This window comes from Lagopus leucura, unplaced genomic scaffold, assembly GCF_019238085.1.
Source record: "Lagopus leucura isolate 7727_CA_CO unplaced genomic scaffold, USGS_WTPT01 Super-Scaffold_797, whole genome shotgun sequence".
Taxonomy (NCBI): Eukaryota; Metazoa; Chordata; class Aves; order Galliformes; family Phasianidae; genus Lagopus; species Lagopus leucura.
Window position 1 is genome coordinate 1,679,908 of NW_024962259.1, and position 20,891 is coordinate 1,700,798.

Below are 20,891 nucleotides of genomic sequence, written 5' to 3' on the forward strand. Positions count from 1 at the left end.
TTGAGATGTTTTCCCACAAGGCTGATCCATCCTCAGATTTAGGCAAAAGGATCATTCACACAAAGCAGAAGGTTGGGACTGCTCTCTGCCATTACATTCTGAGCAATGTGGGCCTTGAAACATCACCAGTAACCTGGGCTCTTTCGTATCCTTACTCTAACCCAAACATTACACCTAAGCTTAATTACAATCAAGGAATATATAAAATAAATTAGGACCTCTTTAGCTCTCTGCTGAGCTCCTCATTACAGTGCTGTTAACTGAAAAAGTTCAAAATCTACAGGCCACTAACCCACTTTAGAAATACTTGCCTGGAGGAGAGCACTACTGTGTTTACTCTGCAGTAACATCACCCAGGGGGGAATCAGTTCTCAGCAGGACTGAAAATTCATACTTACTGTATTAAACATAGTTAACATTAGTAACTGCAAGCTGACATGTAGTAGCATTAATTATCTTCCATTTGTAAGCTTCCACGGCTTACAAATAACATTATAAATGAATCATGTTAAAATATTAAAAGATCAAATTTAATTGATGAACAATGTAATTTCTCTAAAGTTAAAAAGAAAGTGCAAAGAATTTAAACACTAAATGCTAGTTGGCTTTAGTTTCTGTAGTGATTTAAAATATTCTTTGTTGATGCTAAATATTTACAAGATGATAAAAAGAAAGGAATACAAACTTCATACCTGCGACTTCCCAATGCCTCTGTGAGGTTAGATAAGATGCATCATCACATTTAACTGAGTAGTTTTCACAAAATTTGTCATTTGTTTTGGAATAATCTGTTATCCTTAGAAATTATTTCCAGAATTTTTATTTTAAACTGTATGAACATGTGGAAATAATATTTTACATAATCAGAAAGGGAAGAAGCATAACAAGAGATAATCTTGTCATACGTGCATCTGGTGTATGCAAACCACTCCTGCTCAGAGAATATCAAACTTGTTGCATCCAAATTAGTTTTGTGATGTACAAGGTTAGCAAGAGTGTTGTTCCACGTTAGGTAATGAAAAGCATCTCTACTGTACCATTCCTCTGAATCCTGGTCAGATTTGAAAAATAACTACTTGACACAAAAACGTGTGGCATCAAAGAAGTAAAATCCACACTGGAGATGTAATTTATGGCTTTCTGAATGACAAATACCACATACTAAGCAGAGGTTGAATATAATTTCTGAGATTAAAACCAAGACTGAAGTTTTTCCTTAGACTTGAGGAACATCTCATGGCTTCTCCTAAATCATAAATACCTTAAGAATCAAACAGGAGGTGGCACAGTACATAGCACAGCAGACCAGTATTTACTGCATTGGGCTCTAATGTACATTTTTCAAATTCATCTTCTCCTCCAAAATGGGAATACAACTCAGACCAATTATCAGAAGGTGCTTAGACAACACTAAGCATACACTTACTAGGTTTGACTGAAAAATCTACAGACGTTTCAACAGTTATTTCAGATTCACTTACTTCAAAGTCTCCTCCAGCTTGTGAATTTTCTTCTGGGCATCCCCTCTTTCTTTATCAAGATCATTCTGGATGCCAAGAATCTACCATTTGAAAGAAAAAAAAAAATATCACATTTTGGGTAAAATAAAGCCTGATATGATAAAAATGCTTTTCAAATTCCAAAAACCATTTGTTTTACATATTTCTTTAGTATTGACACAGACAACTATCCATTTATCTTGTTATAAAGCAATACAGTCGCAACAAGCAGTGAATTAAATCCGACTACCTCCCTAGCTCAGTAACCAGGAACAGATGTTTCCAAAGCATTTTTCAGATGAGGAAAGCTGCTTCAGCATTTAGCAACCTCCCTTAGTATGGTGCAAACCATAGGCTTTCACAGTACCTTTTTCCACAGGCATATTAAGTGCAAGAACTTGCTTTACTTTTAGGATTGCTGAAGAAACATTGTCATGATGTGACTTACCAACCACATTTTTCTTTAAAGGAAGAGGAGCATAGGAATTTCCTTCTTATCTACAATCATTTGCAACGTTACATTTTATTAAGTTACTAAGACATTATTTGTTCTTATATTAAGTATGCTTGTAAGTGTAGGAAACATAATACTGAATTACAGGCTCACACCCAATGGAAGGTGCCATGAATTTTTTTTCATAATAATGATAATATGGAATTTCACTACTGTAAACAGTTCTACACAGGTGTTCACTGTCCAGAATCCTGACTACCTAGATCATGTCAAAGAGCCTCAATACTGATGGGATGTCCAGAGAGTCAAGAAGGTATTCCCAATGTTGGCTAAGTTACACACACATTTAAAAGCTGTCTCAAGAATGGCTCTCAGTAATAATCCATCACTGTTCTTACACTTAGATGAATGTTTGGAAAACAAGTGGTAGATTATTTATAAAAAGCAGGTGTTTCCTTTGCTTGTAAAACCATTTAGCCTAACTGGTTCCTGATTCAGCAGATAAGTACATTTAATCAAACAGTGACATTTAGGGTTACTACCTATTATTTGTTTGATGTTTAAATATCCTAGCAGGCAATAGCCACTGTAGACCAATAAAGATTATTAGATAATGGGTATGTACTTAAGTGAACAGATTTCATCAGAGACTTCATGATTCCTCTACTTAAAGGCAAGCTTGGTTTTAGTGCTTTATGGGCCAATCTACAGCATTTTATGGTTTTATACCATACCCACATTTTAAGATGTCAATAGTTAAGACAGACTCAAAAGTAATGAAAAAAATTATAGTAAAGAGCACTGACAGTACTGTACCCTCTAAGCTGGCATGCATTCCTTTTTCAAAACACTGCTGCTGTACATGTTTATTACCTGCTTTTCATATACAGTCTCCAAGCGAAGCTTGTCTTGTTGAAGTTTATGGTCTTGATCCTGCAAATGAAGAAGTGTACTTCTCATCAAATGAAATAAAGCTATGATCTTATTTCATTTCAAAGCAATCCTTAAACACATCCAGAATAGTCATAAGAGTTAAAATCCTCTTTATATCATCACTAAGCAATACTGTAAGATTGACTTGTAGCTTTTACTTTAAGTTACGGAAAAGACACTGCTATATTCAGTACTTCATTAGCTTAAAAGGGCATCCAAAAAGACTTAAGATTGCAGGTCTAGATCCTTGTCCATAAATTCAAGATGCAAGGAGTATCTTACACTGTAACTCACGGAATCTCTGACGTACAAAAAACCCAACAACCAACAGCAAAAACATCCACAGCAAAACCATCTCAAAAGGCACCATTCCAGGTGATGAAGAGAAAAAGTAACTTGCTCTCCTGAGCTACTAAATTTTTTTGTTTGTTTGTTTTTGTTTTACTACATCTGCAGTAAAATAAAAAACAGAGGAAGAATAGATGCCAAAACCTGAACAAGATTGATACACAGTACAGGCATGGAACTCAACCTGAAATAGAAGGATTAATCAGTGTCTGCTGGAAGATAAAAATTGAGCTGAACTGTTAGAAAGCAACAAGAAAAAGTTTTTCTTAATCAGCATAACTGTATTCTTTGACATGTTCATAGTGCATTGATACATGCTTATGGTGTTAAATCATGCTGAAGTGAAGGTAAAGTCACAAAGGTCCTATGACAATTCTGCTCTTTTCCATAAAAACGTGACAAGAGATCACTCTATGGAAAAGTTTACACCCCCTTTATCTATATGATAAAATATGTGAGGATGCATATTGTATAACGAGTCTTTTGGTACAGCTATCTAAATATTCAGATTAGTGCAAAAACACAGAAGGAGCTTGTCATTCCTGAGTGAGAAGTTCAGCGCTCACCCTCAGTTGCTGCTCTCTTTGATGTTCTGAAGCTTGTAACTGTTGTTTTAATAGACACACACTATGCTGTAACTCCTCAATCACATCAGATGCCTGCAAGGATTTAACAGAAGAAAGGATTTTTGTTTTGTGTTCCCATTAGCTCTACAGACGCATCTTTTTGCCATTTTTAAGTCACTTTTCAAAGCTGCCTAGAAAAAGTAGTATAAGTTTGCAACTTCAGATACTTTATATTCATCCCTCTGATGAACTCATCAGTGCATAGATAACCACAAGTAACAACTAAGACTAAAGCAACTAAGTTGATCAACTAAAGCAACTAAGTTGATTTTGCATCAACTCGGTACCAACAGTTAAAAGAAAGACAAATCTTGCAAATTAAATGATCAGTGCATCATCAAGGCTCCCAGAATTCCATAAAAGAAAAAAAGACTTCATTTATCTTGTTGTTCCAAAGACTATTGGATTCAGTTGAAACATTTTCTATTTATTTCATATCATCAATAGAATAAATGCCATGTACTACATATGCACACTGGTAGACATCAGCCCAATAGATGCTCTTATGTAAACAGATTGATTACATTTTGGGCAGGATATATATTCCCAAAATTCTAGAATATCTTCCTAAATACATAAATATTTAAACATAATGTTCCATATTAAAGAAACCCACAAGACATTTTATTACTGGAAATAAATATTTTCCCTCAACATCCCTTTGAGGACAACTTACTGAAGAGGCCCTATAAGAGCCCTGGGTCTTTAAGTGTGTGGAGATCAGGCATTCAGAATTTTTTCATAAGTACAAGGAAAACCAGCATACTAATTGCACCTTACCTGTATCAGCTATAGAAATGTCACTTGTACATACATCCCAGAATTGTCATCTTCAGTCATTTCAGTCAAATTTGGGAATGAAAAATAAACCACTTTTATACTTACATACATGAATAACTTATGCAACTGAACATTTCTTGGATTTATTCACATGCGTTTTATTTATACTGAGGAGACCAAAAATAAACAACATTTAAATGGAATATGCATGAAAATGTACCTTAGCTGTAGAGAGAGCATGCTCCTGCTTCATAACATTTATATCAACATCATATTTACTTTGTAGTTGCTGAATGCTCTCCTCATATTCCTGTACAATACGGTCCTTGCCTTCCAGAAACAACTTGTGCCTGTAAGTAGTAAGCAAACAAAATATGAAAACTGCTTTCATGCTTTGGCATTTTACATGCTCAGCATCAGTTTTTACAGCGTTTTCGAGCTGGACTGTACCACGTGCTCCTTGTAAGAGAATGAAAAGCTTATAAATAATGAAAATGCAATACTTAAAGCGGTCATTTGGGCCAGCTTCAAAATGAGTTTTTTATGCATCAATTAATAGGTTTTTTTAATGACATTTTACTAACGCAAATGACCATCCACTGAGTTAATTAAATGAAAACAACTACAGTTTGCTTTTGGAGGTCCCCTATTCTACAAACTTAAAAACAGCAACTGCTACTTAATTACCTTGCCTTCATTTCCTGAAGTTCAGAGCATACTGCCTGGTAACATTGTTCTGCTTCGGTCTTTTCCTGGGATAACTTCTGACGCTGTAAATTACTGTTTTCAGCCTCAACCATCAACTGTTGCACTCGAGCCTCCAGATTTTTGACTGTCTGGTTCTGAAAGAACAGACCATTGTAAGAAACACCAGAATAAATCAGTGTATAACCCTGTCGTTATCCAATAGCCTTAAGCAACAACGTTCCTTGGCGAGCAGAGACACAAGGGTTAAAACAGCAAAGCTATCATCAATTATGATAGTAAATTCTATGCTGTATATGCATACCAAAAAACCCACCAAAGTAATAACTAAAAAGAGTAAAGACCTCTCCATTATATATAACAGTATCTGCAACCAATTTCTAAGGTACAAATCTTTTAAAAGAGGAGTTAATATACAGCAACAAGTACAGATACTGAGGAAATAAGGATGACTATAATACATATGATGCATGAACGTGCAAACTTTAGCTGAGTTTTATGTAGTCAAGCATCAGGGAGGTGCTGGAGTAGGTGCTGCACTGAATTATGTAGTTTAGAGTGGCCGCAGGCAGGGGTTGATGGTTGGATGAGATGATCTTACTGGTCTTTCCAACCTTAATGATTCTGTATTTGTTTAATTACAGTGAATGTTCTCCAATAAACCACAAATATCTTCCCCCCTTAATGTAAACAGTTCTAAAGATGAGCAGTTAGTTTCTGGTTACTTGCCCCTTCTACTCAACTACTTCCCACTCTTCCCTAAACTTATGTTGATCTGCACGGAAATGACTGAAGAATTCCACAGGAGGCTGGAGTCATAAAACAAGACACAGCTGCCCTCCAGGATGTACATACTGTTATTTCTGTATTAACAAAGGTCTGAATATGGGGAAATTGAAATGTATTTTCACTCTTTGCCGAAGTAAAATGAAAAAACCTCCAACATCTGCCCTCAGAAGTGAGTGCTCCAGCTGCCGTATAACATCTACGTGAGCCTGCAGCAATGCAAGAACCTCATACAGTCAGAGTGGTCAGCTGAACCTTGGCAAGAGACTTAAGATATTTTTTCTAAATAGGACAGACAGTTCTTCCATCAGGATAAAGCCAGCTCAGCCTGGTGCCATTTTGGTTGGTTGGTTGTTTCTTTTCAGTCAGTCACACAGATACGCTGCCAAACATCCCAACTCCTCCCTGTGGCCTCACCCTCAGGAAGCTGATATTTATACTTGCTTAATGCACAGAATCCCACTTTATGAGCTATGTTGCTCAGCCAATTTCACTTGCTAACAGCACTGGCGTCCTTGACAATGTAAAACTCTGAAGAAATCCCTGAAATACCAAAGAAATAAAAAAAAGAAAAGAAAAAGAAAAGAACACAACCAAGAGAGAGAAAAAGAAACCTAATTTCCAGTGACAGGGTAGTCTTTCATCTTAAGCCCTGCCTTGAACTCTACCTCGTTTAATTATTAAATCAGAAGCTGCTCAGCAAGATCTGTCTAGTTTTGATGGTTCTTAAATTCAATCCTGCTGACAGACTGTGTCCATTTTTCTCTGTATTTACTGTTGCCTATGACATGATCTGAATACTAATTTTTAAATTCAACATTCATTAATAAGGGAATAAAGTTTTTTGACATTGTCCTTTCACTCATTCAGCACTGATAAAAAGAGCAGCATGCTTTCTAGGATTCTTGGTAATATTTTGCTTTCTACTTTGCTTACACATTGAATTATTTCATCTGTCATATTCAATTCCTTGGATTTTCTCTTTCCACAACACAGACTTCCACTTAAATCAAGTGTGTCCATGTAATTCTGCAGTCAGGGAAGAACTTGTTTCTATTTGTCAAACTGATGGTCTTCACAAATGGGTTTTTGCCTATAAAAACATCACTTAGACTCACAGTGAAAGGAATGGGAGTAAAAGTAATAACAGATCTTCAGGTAAGCAAAAGATAAAACTGATATCCAAAATAAAGAAACACTAGAAAAGGTATCTCAGAAGGATACATGGAATTCAATATTGATCTTGCATTTTCAAAACAAGATAGACTTGAAACCTTTCTAATCAATGCCTGTGTTCAGCAGTCTCTTTCCACATCAGACAAAAACTGAGGGAAAAAGTATTCAGAAGGTAACTCAACAATACGGCCTGGGGGTGATGATGCCTTCCTACAAATTGTTGTATAATTTACATAATTACAAACCTCGTATGCTGGAACAAGACCCATTTGAAAGGCTTGGCATAGGATTACACTTCCCTGGAGAGTAAAGTTGAGGCTGATGATTAAATCTCCCCCCACCATCTTACCATCATTCACCAGCAGACATTTATCTATCACACCAATACAATATACTTTTTAAAGCTACACTAAGATCAAAAAGATCGAGACACATGATTAAACAGTGTTTCCAGACTGCTGTTAGAGTGCTTATAGTTTTATAGACAGTTAAAAAAAAAAAAAATATGCAGAAAGCTCTAAGATACACTTGCTGCTGTGACACATTTACAGAAAGCTTACAGTTGACTCTATTTGATCCATATAATCCTCCTCCATTTTGCTAAGACGAGCATTGGTGACCTCAAGCAGGTCCCTCATGTCTTCTGCGTGCTTCTTCCTAATACTGAACTTCTCCTTTTCCATTTCGGCCACAGCATTGTGAAGCTGCATCACAAAAAGGATGTATCAAATAATAAATTGCATAAAAACTTGCACTTATAAACATTCTATTATCATAATATACCAACAGAACATCTGACAAGTGAAGGCTACGTTTCTGTCCTCTGTAACATAACCATATCACTCTGTATAAAAAGGTCTACTGTTACCCCCTCATAGCATTGTTTACAGATATTTAAAAACAAAACATTTATTGTATTTCCATCATGCTTCACACTACCATCTTCTGTAAGGTAAATGCTTCAATTTAGCTTCTATAGCTTTGTTAAATTGGAATTTATATTAGCACCTTAATTAGCCTTCTCAATATATGATTGCATCACTGATGGCAGCTACAATTGCTGTGTAACTACAGCAAGTGGGATGATCTCAGACTGAAAATAATGCTTCTCTAAAATGAAACACTGAAGCGTCAAGGTTTTAAGCACAAAGGACAAGATTTGCCATTTTTCTTTCAGAAGACAAACATTCAAACTAATGCCCTTCTAAGTGCAACAGCTGCAAAAAAAAAAACCAAACCAAAACAAAAAATAAAGCAGCATTGTTCATCTCCAAGGTCACTCTGCCCTTCTTGTGACCCTCCCACTTCTGAGAAGGGTAAACAAGACAAACACTGACAATAACCTGGGCAAAGGTGAAGCTCTACTGCAGCGAACACGCTTTTCTTTGCCTTGCTGCTGCCTTGAGCCTAACAGTACATACAAATATCTTGAAGAATTCATGACCCAACGCAAAAGTACTAGGTTCAAAGGAATTGTGGTGACAGCAGGTAGGAGCAGGTTTACTGAGATTAAAATTCCATGCCAGGTCAACCAGAAATAAACACTTCCCTAAAACATCCCAAGGCTCACCAAGGGGGCCAGGTGGAGCAGGGATCAAATTGTAGAACGACCAGCAGGTGGGGGCAGGGGCTGGGCAAAAGTTGGCAAGAAGGGCCTTGAGAGATTAGTCTAGACATAAATAAAATCAACCCAGGAAAGTATCTCTAAGAATAACGTATTCTATTCTCTCTATATTTTTTTAAAGCAACAAAATGTATTCTCACAGATGTACATTTTTATTTTGAAGCATTATTCATTACCCTTTTCTCCCACTCATTGTTCAAAGACTCAGTGCTTTTCTCACACATCTTCTTTAACTCTACAATCTGCTTTTCCATTGCTTCTCTGATGACTTGTGACTCACGGAGTAGGGTCTGAACTGTCAAAAATAGGAAAATAAACAACCATTCAGGGGAGATCCTTGGGATTTTTCCACTGTTGGCAACAGATACAACCCAGATTACAACAATTTTCAATTGACCTGGCTTTGCTCGTGGTATTCTGCTGTTAAAAATACTTAATACACATAATTTACAACTTAGCACTTAAATCCTATGTCACTAAAATACAAGTACAAGTACAAGGTGTTCTCTATTATATTTAGAAAATATTTCAGTGAGGTTTTCTAACTCCAGCAGTGAAGAAACATCAAAAAGAATCCACGGAATCTAAAGAAAACAGGCATTTTTAATCTGATTTTGTGTGCACCCAGAAAGAGGTTCTCACGTGGGCTGAAAGACCAAACTACTCAAATTGCAACTGGTTGCACCAAGAACACAGAGACTGATGCTTGTGGCAAACAAAGCAGGAACACGTGCTTTTCAGAAGTGACTGATGATTTTCAGTGTTTGATAAGAGTGCAGGTGACTCTAATGTAACCCACTGCAGCTGAGGACAGCTACCAGCAGCACTGGATTGCCAGCAGGACAATTCACTCTGTAGGGAGCAGGTAAATGCTCCCTGCATGGCTCCCTCTCCCTTTCTGCGCCTAGTTTATCAAACATATGTATTATTTTACATTGTGGTTCCATCCACAGCACAAATGCACTCCAAGGAATTCTAGAAAAAAGTAGTATTAAGAAACTGCTGACAAGCCACAATCAGATGGGCCAAATTTCATACTTACAACACATTCAAGACTACTACTGATGTCTGAAATCTCTTGCCACAATAGACCAAAATAAACAACACATTGTGGTTTGATTAAAATGTACTGAATGTATAAATAAATTAACCTTGAACCAGAGATTCCACAAATTTGGAAGAAGTGGTCAAAATACTTCAGTATCAAAGACATTTTTTTTTTTTCAGTGGCACTTATAAAAGGCTGAGTATTAAACATCAGATCACACTGTCTCTTGGAAAATTTGGTTTGGCAGCTAGACAACTAGCAAAGGCAAGCACACAAGCCTCAAGTCTAAAGGAAAAACAAGTGCAAGACCTGCAAACAAAGAGGGAAAGTATGTTTGTACCTAGAAGGGACACAAAGGCTCACGGTCACAAAGAGGATGTAGTATAAAATCACCATGCAAAAATAAATAAATAAATAAAAACCAACCACAGAGAAAAAAATCACCTTTCTTCTCCAGTTTTCTAATTGTCTCCTCGGCTTCATTTTGTTTGGATTTGTGGAGGGATTTCAGCAACTCTATTTCATCATTCTTCCGATCCAAAATCTGCAGTGAAGATTCACAGCACTGTAATAAACTTCTGAAAGCATGAAGCCACAGCCAGTGCATGGAGTAATGTACACTGATACCTGTCAAAGGAACTGCCTTTAAGATACGCTTAGATATTGCAGGGCAAGCAATGAAATACGTAATTCTCATAGCTGAGACTGCCAAGCCATAAACAAAGGACTGGTTTAGATAAAAGCAGGCACTAGAGCAGATTAAAAAGGACTTTCATGTTTTAGAGGCATCTTTTTGTGTTTTCTTTTAAATTTGGGCAAATCCAGTGTTGCAATTACAAGACAAAAATTCAGCTAGTGTTCTAGAAGAATTTGGAAGTTTCCCAGTGCGACCACTGCAAATAGAAATGATTTATTTTTAAAATCTGTACTGACTAATAGTACTTACAAGCATTAAAATGCCCAGCAAAAACTCAAAATTCTCATTCAAAATGCTTGAATCCCTGATGAACTTCATTAGACTCTCACAAACAATTGTTCTCAGCGCAGTCACAGACCAAGCCCACCAAGTAGAACCACTTTACATTTCTGTACATGGTGATTTTGGAAAAAAGTTTGAATGGTTGCACACTTTGAGATACCATTTTAATTGAAACTTCACGTTTAAGACAAACAATAAAGCCACAGAAGTTTTATAGCAGTGCCCCAAATCTCTCAAACAGGAGCTTTCATCTTAAAACAATATTATTCCATCTGCATTAAATGGTTTGTGTCTTTAAAGATTAATACGACACTATTTAACCTTTTCTGAAACATCCAATATTATTAAACAACTTCAAAAGATGGAATTCCAACATTAGTTAGAAAAGGATGACAACTCAAGGGATGAGAAAGCATTTCAACTATTTCTTATTCTCACAAAGCTGTTTCCTTTATTCTCTCATCTTTGCTAGCCAGTTCTGCTTGCAGACATGGAGAACAGATGAGCCACAAACGCACCTGACCAAATATTCACATCCTTTCAGGAGGCTTTGATGTGTCACAGTGTTGTGTCAACTCACTTCCTCCCGGTCTGTGACTCAGACTTAAGAAACAAAACTGAGATATTCGGGAACATAGAGCTGAAAGTAGGGTAAGTCATGGTGCTCCTGTGCACTTGGCTCCCATTGCGCTGCTGGATCAGAGCCTCCAGAAGGCACTCAGTGACTCAGTCTGACTCCATGCATTTACAAGGTAGTGTTAAAGGTAACATTACTGTCTTTGACAGTACTCTTCTTTTTTTTTAAGCTTCCCCAAAGGTGGTGTCGTGCAATACAGTAAAGACAAATTTAACCTCAGCTGAGGGATGTGTATCTGGCAGCATTTTATTGCTGAGAAGAGTTAAAAGGAACATGCAGCTTTAAAGATGCAATAACATAAATGAAGACTGTTTACAGACCAGCCTACACTTTAAGCACTTCTGCTGTTATTGGTAGGAACATGTGATGAACATTCATATTACCCTACTGTTCTTTTGGGGTTTCGGCCATAAAAAATAAATTCCTTTACATATTTTTCTGCACCATTTCCCACAAGTACCTTCTATTTAAAAGAAATATTACAAGTTGATCATTTCACCAGAATACGAATCTGTTGAGGCTGCGAGGCTCCTAACATGGGTTGTCTTGTTTAATTATTAAGTAAAAACAGACCCCATCTTGTGTTTTCATCTGCAAGTATTTTCCACTTCCCTTCACCTTAGAATATTCCACATTCATATCAGCTTCTGCAAACTGTTACCTACAATCTTAACTTAAAGGAAAACTTAGAGTTGTGATTATTGTAAGTACAATTGTGAGCAATTTATGACAATTAAGTTGTCTATTATTTTGTCCTAGATATCATTCCTGGAAAGAAACAACACTCCTTACCTTTTGAACATTAGAATCATGCTTCTGCTGTAATTGAAGTCTTTCTTCATGAAATTTACCTTCCATCATTTTCATTTTCATGTCTAGCTTTAAAAATACAATAGAACCAATAAACAACTTAAGTAAAATAAAGAATAAATTCAGTGACCTTTGCATAACCTTTAAATAATTCACTGGTGTCTTTCAGCAGGCAATGGGAAGTCCCTAACAAATATCTGCTATGAAAAATAATCAATATTCAGTTTTCCAGCATTTTCTTGTTTATCTGATAAAGCCATTACAGAAGGCCTCAACCTAAAATATTTATTTAGAAAATGAATTGGTAAGATGTTTTCATTGGCAATAAAAACAACTGCTATTGCCCAAAAAAGCTATCATCTTTTATCTAAATAAACACTTCAGGATGAAGCTTTTCATATTTATGTTAATACACCAAGTATGGGAAGCGTGCCTTCACCATGTAGGCAGGTGTTACATTTACACAAAGAACATCCCCTGGCCCAGATGCACATTTATTTTTGTTTGTTTTCTATTATTTGGAGATCTCTCATTATAAACACATTTCCTTTTTAAGGTTACTTGTAACAGGACCAAGATTGCTGCTGAATTTGATTGTTCAAATCCATTTCCTGCCGCTGCTTGCATTTGTTCAAAGCTGGGTATTCACCTCCTCCCAACAATGACACTTTGTTGCTTCTCACAGTCTTAAAAGTATTCTTAATTTCTTGCATATTTGCCTTTACAGCTTACCCTGAGACTGCAAATATGAAAGGTATTTTGTGTTCCCTGACTTCCAACAAGGTGAAAGTGGCACCTCTGGTTCAGCCCCAGGCCGTCCCACACCTCTTCCTTTTGCTGTTCCTCCCATTCAGACAACAAAGCTGCCAGAAGAGCTCCCAAACCACAGCACACCCCAGCAACCCGCCACATTACACAGGAGGGACTACAGCCTCAGCAGAAGGCACCAAAGCAGCCTCTTGCTAACATCCAAGAGCCTGCAGAGCTGAGGTCCACGTGCCTTGCAAGCCCCCACCTCCTCACAGCTCTTTCATTCTCACTTCTGCATGGCCCAGCCAACAGCCCAGCTGCTCACCTCAGCTGACCAACTCCAAACAAACCAATACTTGTAAGCCATCCAGCCCCTATTTTCACTCCTTTCACTTATCCAAAGCGATCATCCCAACACAAATCTTTAACATACAAGGGCAGTAAATACACTGCAAATTATTAATTTCTATTCTGTGGTTGCTTTATTGTATGTATCTGCTCACTGCAACTTGCAGAAATACTTTTTTTTAATTGAAAAAAAAACTACAAAACTCCAAAGCATCACTCAATCACAAAACACAAGATGCACTGCAATAAACAGTGAAGATCCCCTATCATCTGGAAGCAGAAGAACAGCAAACACTGTCGATTTCCAGACTCCACATTCACCAATGCCCAAAGCACAGCCTGCCAGTTACACCACACAAAGGTTCTTATTTATCTCTCAGCACTGAAGACTCACCCAGTCTTATGCAAATTACCAAAAAACCCAAGTTGGATTGACAATTAATCCAAGGGAAAGGCAAAGTATGCTCAGCTCTCAGACAGCTCTTATCATTCAAAAATAAGCATCAAAATAAAAATGCACGTTCTGTTCATAAAATATACACATATGTATATATATGAAAAGAAAAAGATGCACATATCCCTCAAAATTTGACATTATAGAAGAAAAATCTTACTATCAGGTGATAGATAAGTGTTCATTAAGAAAAAGAGCAAGTAATCCACCTCCAAATAGACAGTTTGTGAACATTCCATAAATAATTATGAAGGACTTGTAAAAACACAAATATTGGAAACTAAACTCCAATCTACTTGAATTACATTAAAAGCCCATGAATTACTGATCTGTAGCTGTTGCACCCCCATACTATTAAACACCAACACATTACATTTGAAACTTATTAAAGTGAGTCTGTCTCGGCTTATAGAAATAAATCTTGGGCATTTTGCATCAGTGGAGATCTGGTTTGTGCTTCTTATTAATCTGTATATTGAAAGATCATAAAAGTGAGCCTAAGTAAAATTTGCCTTGCATGAAATACAGGCATACATTTCCAAGTGACAGCGGTTGTTCTCAGTCCTGCTGTTTTCTCCACAGGTTGACAGCAGAAATGACTGTACTTGAAATTGGCTTCCACTTAATAACTAATTTCAGGAGAACGGATCTTGCATAAAATTTCACACATTTTGGGACTACTTTCTGAAAAGGATTGACAGCTTCATCTCAGAGGAGCTAACTGCAATCAAACAACACAAATCGAATAAGTGTGTCCAAGATAAAGAACACATAGAAGGCAGCTCTTCACAAAGCACTGTAGTAACAAAACTATTAAATATATACATACTGTGTGTGCGTGTGTGTATAAATAAATAAACAAACTTGCTTGAAAAATCCCAAAGGAATTGGATGTTGGAAACCAACAAGGAATCATTCCAAAACTGAAAAGGATACCTGCAAAGCACCCACGGTTCTTAACTTCCATAAACTCACAGCGAAATTCTCCAGTTCTCTAGTCTCAGCACTCCAAACATTCTTCAGCCCTGTTTGTTTCATCCACAGCTTAGAAAATTTTGTCACTTCATTACATACTGATCAAATAAATGTTAGGGAGCCCAATTTTAAAATGTCTGGAATTCAATAACTTATGTGCACTTGAAGTTTTCAGCTTGTTTCAAGATGAAATCTGTGTTTGTAAAGAGTAGCTGGTCATAATAACACCAGACAACAAATTTGATAAGGGTTCAATACTTCCAACACACCTTCATCCCTTTTCACTGCAACGTCTGGAAATGTCAATGCAAGTATTTGCTGTAAAAATACAGATATTAGTTTTAAAACCCTACATCCGTGATTTATTCTGTGAAAACCTGTGAGAAAGCCAAGAAGCACAGCAACAACAGAGCCAACTTTCTGGCCCACCCTCTGGAAGCTGGCCTTGCCCCAGCTCTGTGAAGGCGTAAGAGAAGAAATACGGAGTAGGATGAAAACATTTTAGAAAAGGGCCTCATTAAGGCTGGGTTTGAAGCAAATGAGCTCATTTCACAATTGGGTACAACTTCTCCCCTTCGATTTTTGAGTTTTAACACTTTATCAAAGGGGCATCTTAGAAATGACAACCACACTAACAAAACTAAGTGCATATCCGTAGCCACCAAATTCCAAATATCAAGTGTCACAGCACTTGAGAACTTTACATGCTCCTCTGCTCCTCTTCCATAAAGTGCTCTTCCCACTTGGGCATTTAACACACTGAGAAACAAACTCACCACAGTAACCAACACATCCCTCAGTTTTAGGAAAAAAAAAAAACACAGGTAAAAGCAGCTTAGAAAAACATACGTCATCCATTTCATTAGGAGCAAACAGTTGTCCTGCCACTCATCAGTTCTAATGTTTTATCACCAGCAGCAGAGAACATTAAGCTTATGACATCTTACCACTGAAACAAATGTCCCTTCCAACCCCTGACATTCTGTGATTCTGTGAAACAAAAAAACCCACCCAGCTATTGTGTAGATATTTGGCTATATTGCAGAAGTTTGCAACTATGTATGAAATGCAGCCACTGCTATCCTGACCACCATTCCTTTGGATTTCTGTCATTGTTTACTCTCCTTACAAAGAGTATGAGGCAATTAAACCCTAAGGCCATGTAAACATCACTGATGTCAAACATCTGTGCTGTCTCTGTTATTTAAAGCCATGAAGAACAGAACTGCTTTGATGGGCCTCCTCACACTTTCTTCCTGATTTAAAGAACAAAACAACCAACAAAAATACCCTCATAGACTAAAAGCAGTAAGCAGTTACCTCACAACAGATTTTCCTCATATCGCTGTCTTACAATTTCACATGCAGGTTTGTTACTGTGACAATTTTAATAGCTGTCAAACTAAAGCTGATAGAGCAACCTGCAAGCGTCAGAAATCTTTGGAAAAATAAAGGTGATGTCTCCAATTTTCTTTGTGACAACAGGCAAATATTCATCTTGTCACTATCTAAAAAAAGTAATCTAGAAATATTCAAAGACCTGATCATAAAGTCAGGCTCCAAGTAAAGGAACAATGCGGATTTGAGGCTGTAGTTCAGAGACAGATTTGAAACACTGCTTGCTCTTCATTTGCTTTCATTCCAGGGATCCCCCTTGGGCCAGAGGTGGCACTGTGAAGCCCTAACATCCATCAGAGGTTTTTGGATATTTGACAAAACAGTATTGTTCGCCTGCCAGATATTTTCCAAGTCTATGAATATATGGGGGACAGAAAAAGAGAGGAAAGGGGGAGAATGATGTAAACAAGAAATGAGAACTTCAAAGTGAGAGCTAACAATGCAGAACAATGACTCGTGTATCTTACAATGTCCAACAAAACTTATTTGTCTTGCTGTAATGCAGCTGCTTTCAAGAAATCAGTTCACAATACAAAGCTTTGATATTATCATGGAGGAAAGAGATTTCTTTAAAAAAACAGCTAGAACTTTCTATAGAAACACACTCAAGTTTAACATGGCAAGAGATACTGTACTTGAAAAATACCCAGGACTATGCATAAAGACAGTTGCACAAAAGCAATAGTGCAGCTCTGACTATAATTAACGAGGAATTTTCTCATTGCGTTCTTCCTGTATCTTGTGCTGTATCCTCAAACCTGTCTAAGAAAAAACTTTGAGGTATACCAACACTTCCATTTTTAACATTTAGAGAAGCTTAAGAGGCAAAGCACCCAGCACATGCCACTGCAGAGAAAGGAAAAAGTGGAAGAAATCAGTACTTCATAGTAAGTCATCTGAATAGAAATGTATGCGTGGGATCTAAATTTGAGCATTAGTTCTCATATTTATCAAGTTCCCTCTACTCACATGCACACACCCTTCTCCGTAAACCAGTATTCATTACTCTTGCAAGTGTTTTTAATCAAGGAAAAGAGGCACTATATTGTGAAGAGAAAAAGGTAATCAGACATCAGATGGATGTAGAAATACACTTTATCTTTCACACGTTTATGAGCTCAGCCATCATATCCCTTCTAGTGTCTACAGCAAAACAAAGTGTGCATATCACATGAGAATATCAAATAGAGCAACTCTTATCTTAAAAGTGAAAAAAGACTCAATCTCCTTCTAAATGGCATTCAATGTTGTTCATAGTGCAATGTTACACACAGTAAAAGCAGGTTTTCCATTTAGGATCCACATCAACACTGGGCTTTCTTCCTGGTGGTGTTGCGCTCATCTTCTCAGAGTCACACAGAGATCTGCTCCTCCAAAAAAATGAATGAATTTATAACTGCGGATACACAACTACTCCAAATTCTTGTATTAAATGCTATCCATGTTTGTATCCAAAATAATGCCTAAGGTTAAGAAAAAGTCTTGGGAAGTCTCTGCTGCAAAGACTACACAGCCTCAACAAACCAGCAAACAAGTGAAATATGCAAGCCAGAAGTTAGAATGTAAAAAGAGCCTCTGTATACATGGCATTCTGCCCAGATGCAAAGGTCCCTCCACAAAAGCCTATGTTTATGATCTGGACTACATTATTTGACCTAACAAACATTTATTCTTCTCTCCACATTTCTAACCTCCTTTGTATCTGCACTCTAAAAGCACTGCAGCCACTACTTCCACTTAAACCATTTTAACAGAGCACTGTTTGAAGAGAAACTAGATATTAACTGATGTAAGAAAAACTAGTAGGACATTACTCTATTTCCATGGCCACTAAAAATGAAAAGCTTTATCCTAGGCCAGATCATATCAGCTTTACACCTTCAAGCAAGATGTCTGACTTCTTTTTAATGACACTGAGCATTTTCTGTATACAGAAAAGGAGCTGAATGGGTAATTGTTGGTATTGATGCGTAAACGTCATTTACTGTTCTCTTTTGAAAGAGATTATTTTTTTTCACAGATTATCAAGTTGAGGGTGCTGGGAACAGGCAGGAAAGCACACTGCTTTGAGATCCAACTATGCTAGTAACTTGGAACGGTGTTTTTTTCCCTCCAAGATGTGTTAGCTAATAAACAGTCATATTAGCACTACAGCACGTCACACAACTTAATGGCTTTCTTTGGAGTGGTAACTGTCCCTTTCCCATGCATAATAAATACGTTTGCCATTCATAGTGCAGGAAGTATCAGTAAGCATCAAAGAAGTTAAATATGTATAGGAATTGTCAAAGCTTTTCTATGGTAATAACTTATCAGATGCAATCACATAAAAGAGAGCTCAGAAATGCAATAAACTATCTTCAGTCGCCAGTACTAAACGTGAATCCTGATGAACCTTGTGAACATGCAGAGGTCAACGCCAATTTAAGAGGGAGCAAGTAAACCCAAGTCAAATCAAACAGCACATACTACTTGAAAAGTTCACCTAATTCCACCTAGTGCCGAGTCCAGTGAAATGAATTATTCTGTATACACTCAGTCAACACAACTTATACTCCTTGCATTATTCTTTATCTTTTCGTGCTCACCAGCTACTGAACTTTTTGCACTCATTTCAAGATCTAAAGAGTCATTAAAACTGTACTTCTGTTTTTATTTCACAAATGTAACGTGGCAATAAGAGCACATAGTACCTACTTTTTCCACTCAATGTATTTTCTGCCTTAAAAAGATGGGATCTATACATGTGAAAAAAAAAAAATCAGACTTAAAAAGAAAAAGAGACACTTTGAGGTAGAGATTAATCATGCAGCAAAAGATTAATTCCCAGCTGCTTGGCAACCATCTGGACATTCTACTGGTTAAAACACTAGTTTGAATTGCTAACCTACCTCTTTGATCTTTCTCAATGTCTCCAGCACATATGTGCAATAATTAAAGACATAGTTCACAAACTGCAGCAAATAAATACACACACACACACACACGTACATATATATCTCTATGACCAGACCAATTAGTATTGGGAATTATAAATCACAAGTCAGCTTATGAAAACATGTCTCATCCTGACATACGCTGTATGTCTCACACCAGTCTAGCAATAAAATAAGGTTTGGGTTTTATTACATTACATTCTAAGGAATTATCAAAGCAGACAGGATGTGATTTCCTCATACAGAAGACAATGGACAACTTGCATATGTTCTTAGGAACAGGACATTAATCAGTCAGGAATCATGTTAACAGAAGTCAAGATTGCTGCATTTCTAAATGTGAACGAACAGATCGCTGCTCAGAATGATAACTAAGCAGTGAGAGTCAGTTTACAACTCAATTCTCAAAATAAATCAAACACTGAATTCAAAACAGACATCAGGTTTGTGGATAAAGAAAAAAAACCTGAATTGAAACATTCGAAGTCACAATACTGACTGCTTGGAACATTTTTAAAGGGAAATAAACATATTTTCTTACCCAAGTTATCACAAGAAACTTTATGGAGAAGTAAAAAAAGAAAAGATGACTGTGTCTTATCTGCCTTTTTGGATTTTCTTGCCTCTTACGGGCCACACCTGAACATTCAGACATTTTAACAAGAATATCCACCATAATTAAAAGTCTTAACAAATTTTACCAATTTGAAAACAGCCAGGAGTTTAAGAACAGAATGACTGAATTAACAGGGAGACAAAAGAAGGGGAAACAGTAAATTAATACAAGTGAGAATAGAATCCAAGATCATCAGGTCCAACCGTTGATTTATCACCACCATCCCCACTGAACCACGTCCCTGCATGGGGAATCGTAGCATCATCACAGTTAGAAGAGACCACTAAGATCACAAAGTTCAACCCCAAGCCATCCCCATAACGTGTCCCCAGTGCCACATCTCGGTGTTGCTCAAACACCTTCGGGGGACTCCACCAAATGCCAGGTCCCAGTGAATATCGAGGTCCAGGTCCTGAAATTTTGCATCTGAAGTCATAGGGAAACCTGACCTCCTCCCTCCCCACGTTATCAGGAGTTGGGCTTTGTTATAGTGTAAAAGAACTGTACTGATAGACTCTGTTGCCATTCTTGGAAAATATGAACAAAATATGTTTTCAATGAGGAAAAATATCAAATCCATGCTGTAGCTCAGAGCAAAGTAATGTTAATTTTACATCAGTACAAGCTTAATTTAATTACGAGTATCCCTCTTTTAGAATACTGTCTCCATATTAGTTTTATTTATTGTTTCTTTTCTGGCATGCATTAAGTGCCTCATTCATGTATTTAAGTACTTCAGCATAGAACAAAGCAATTAAGAGGAAGAAATCAAAACCAGAAGGACAATGCCACTGATCCCTTCGTAGAACTGAAGAAAGGAGAAAGCAATGTCACCTGCTGTTGACATTACAGTCACAGTCTCACTGCTCTTGATTAATCATTTCCTAATCTGATCTGATATTTTGATTCATTCAAACACAGCATGCCCATCTCCTTTTAACTGCAGTGGCACATACATTATTGCCACGTCATTTACTCATTTATTTCTAAAACTCCATCTCCCTTCACT

General features: G+C 37.1%; 1 protein-coding gene across 2 annotated transcripts in view; it reads right to left on the reverse strand.

Annotated features, from left to right (window-relative positions):
• CEP112 (centrosomal protein 112) overlaps positions 1–20,891 on the reverse strand; it is a 138,553-nt gene that overhangs the window by 100,175 nt on the left and 17,487 nt on the right. For both annotated transcript variants that reach the window (XM_042865252.1, XM_042865253.1), the window contains 9 exons: positions 12,388–12,474; positions 10,424–10,523; positions 9,108–9,226; positions 7,868–8,011; positions 5,328–5,482; positions 4,861–4,990; positions 3,801–3,893; positions 2,827–2,886; positions 1,482–1,561 (listed from right to left, as the gene is read on the reverse strand). In XM_042865252.1, the coding sequence (XP_042721186.1) occupies positions 1,482–1,561; positions 2,827–2,886; positions 3,801–3,893; positions 4,861–4,990; positions 5,328–5,482; positions 7,868–8,011; positions 9,108–9,226; positions 10,424–10,523; positions 12,388–12,474 (968 nt within the window). The remainder of the gene's footprint in view (positions 1–1,481; positions 1,562–2,826; positions 2,887–3,800; positions 3,894–4,860; positions 4,991–5,327; positions 5,483–7,867; positions 8,012–9,107; positions 9,227–10,423; positions 10,524–12,387; positions 12,475–20,891) is intronic.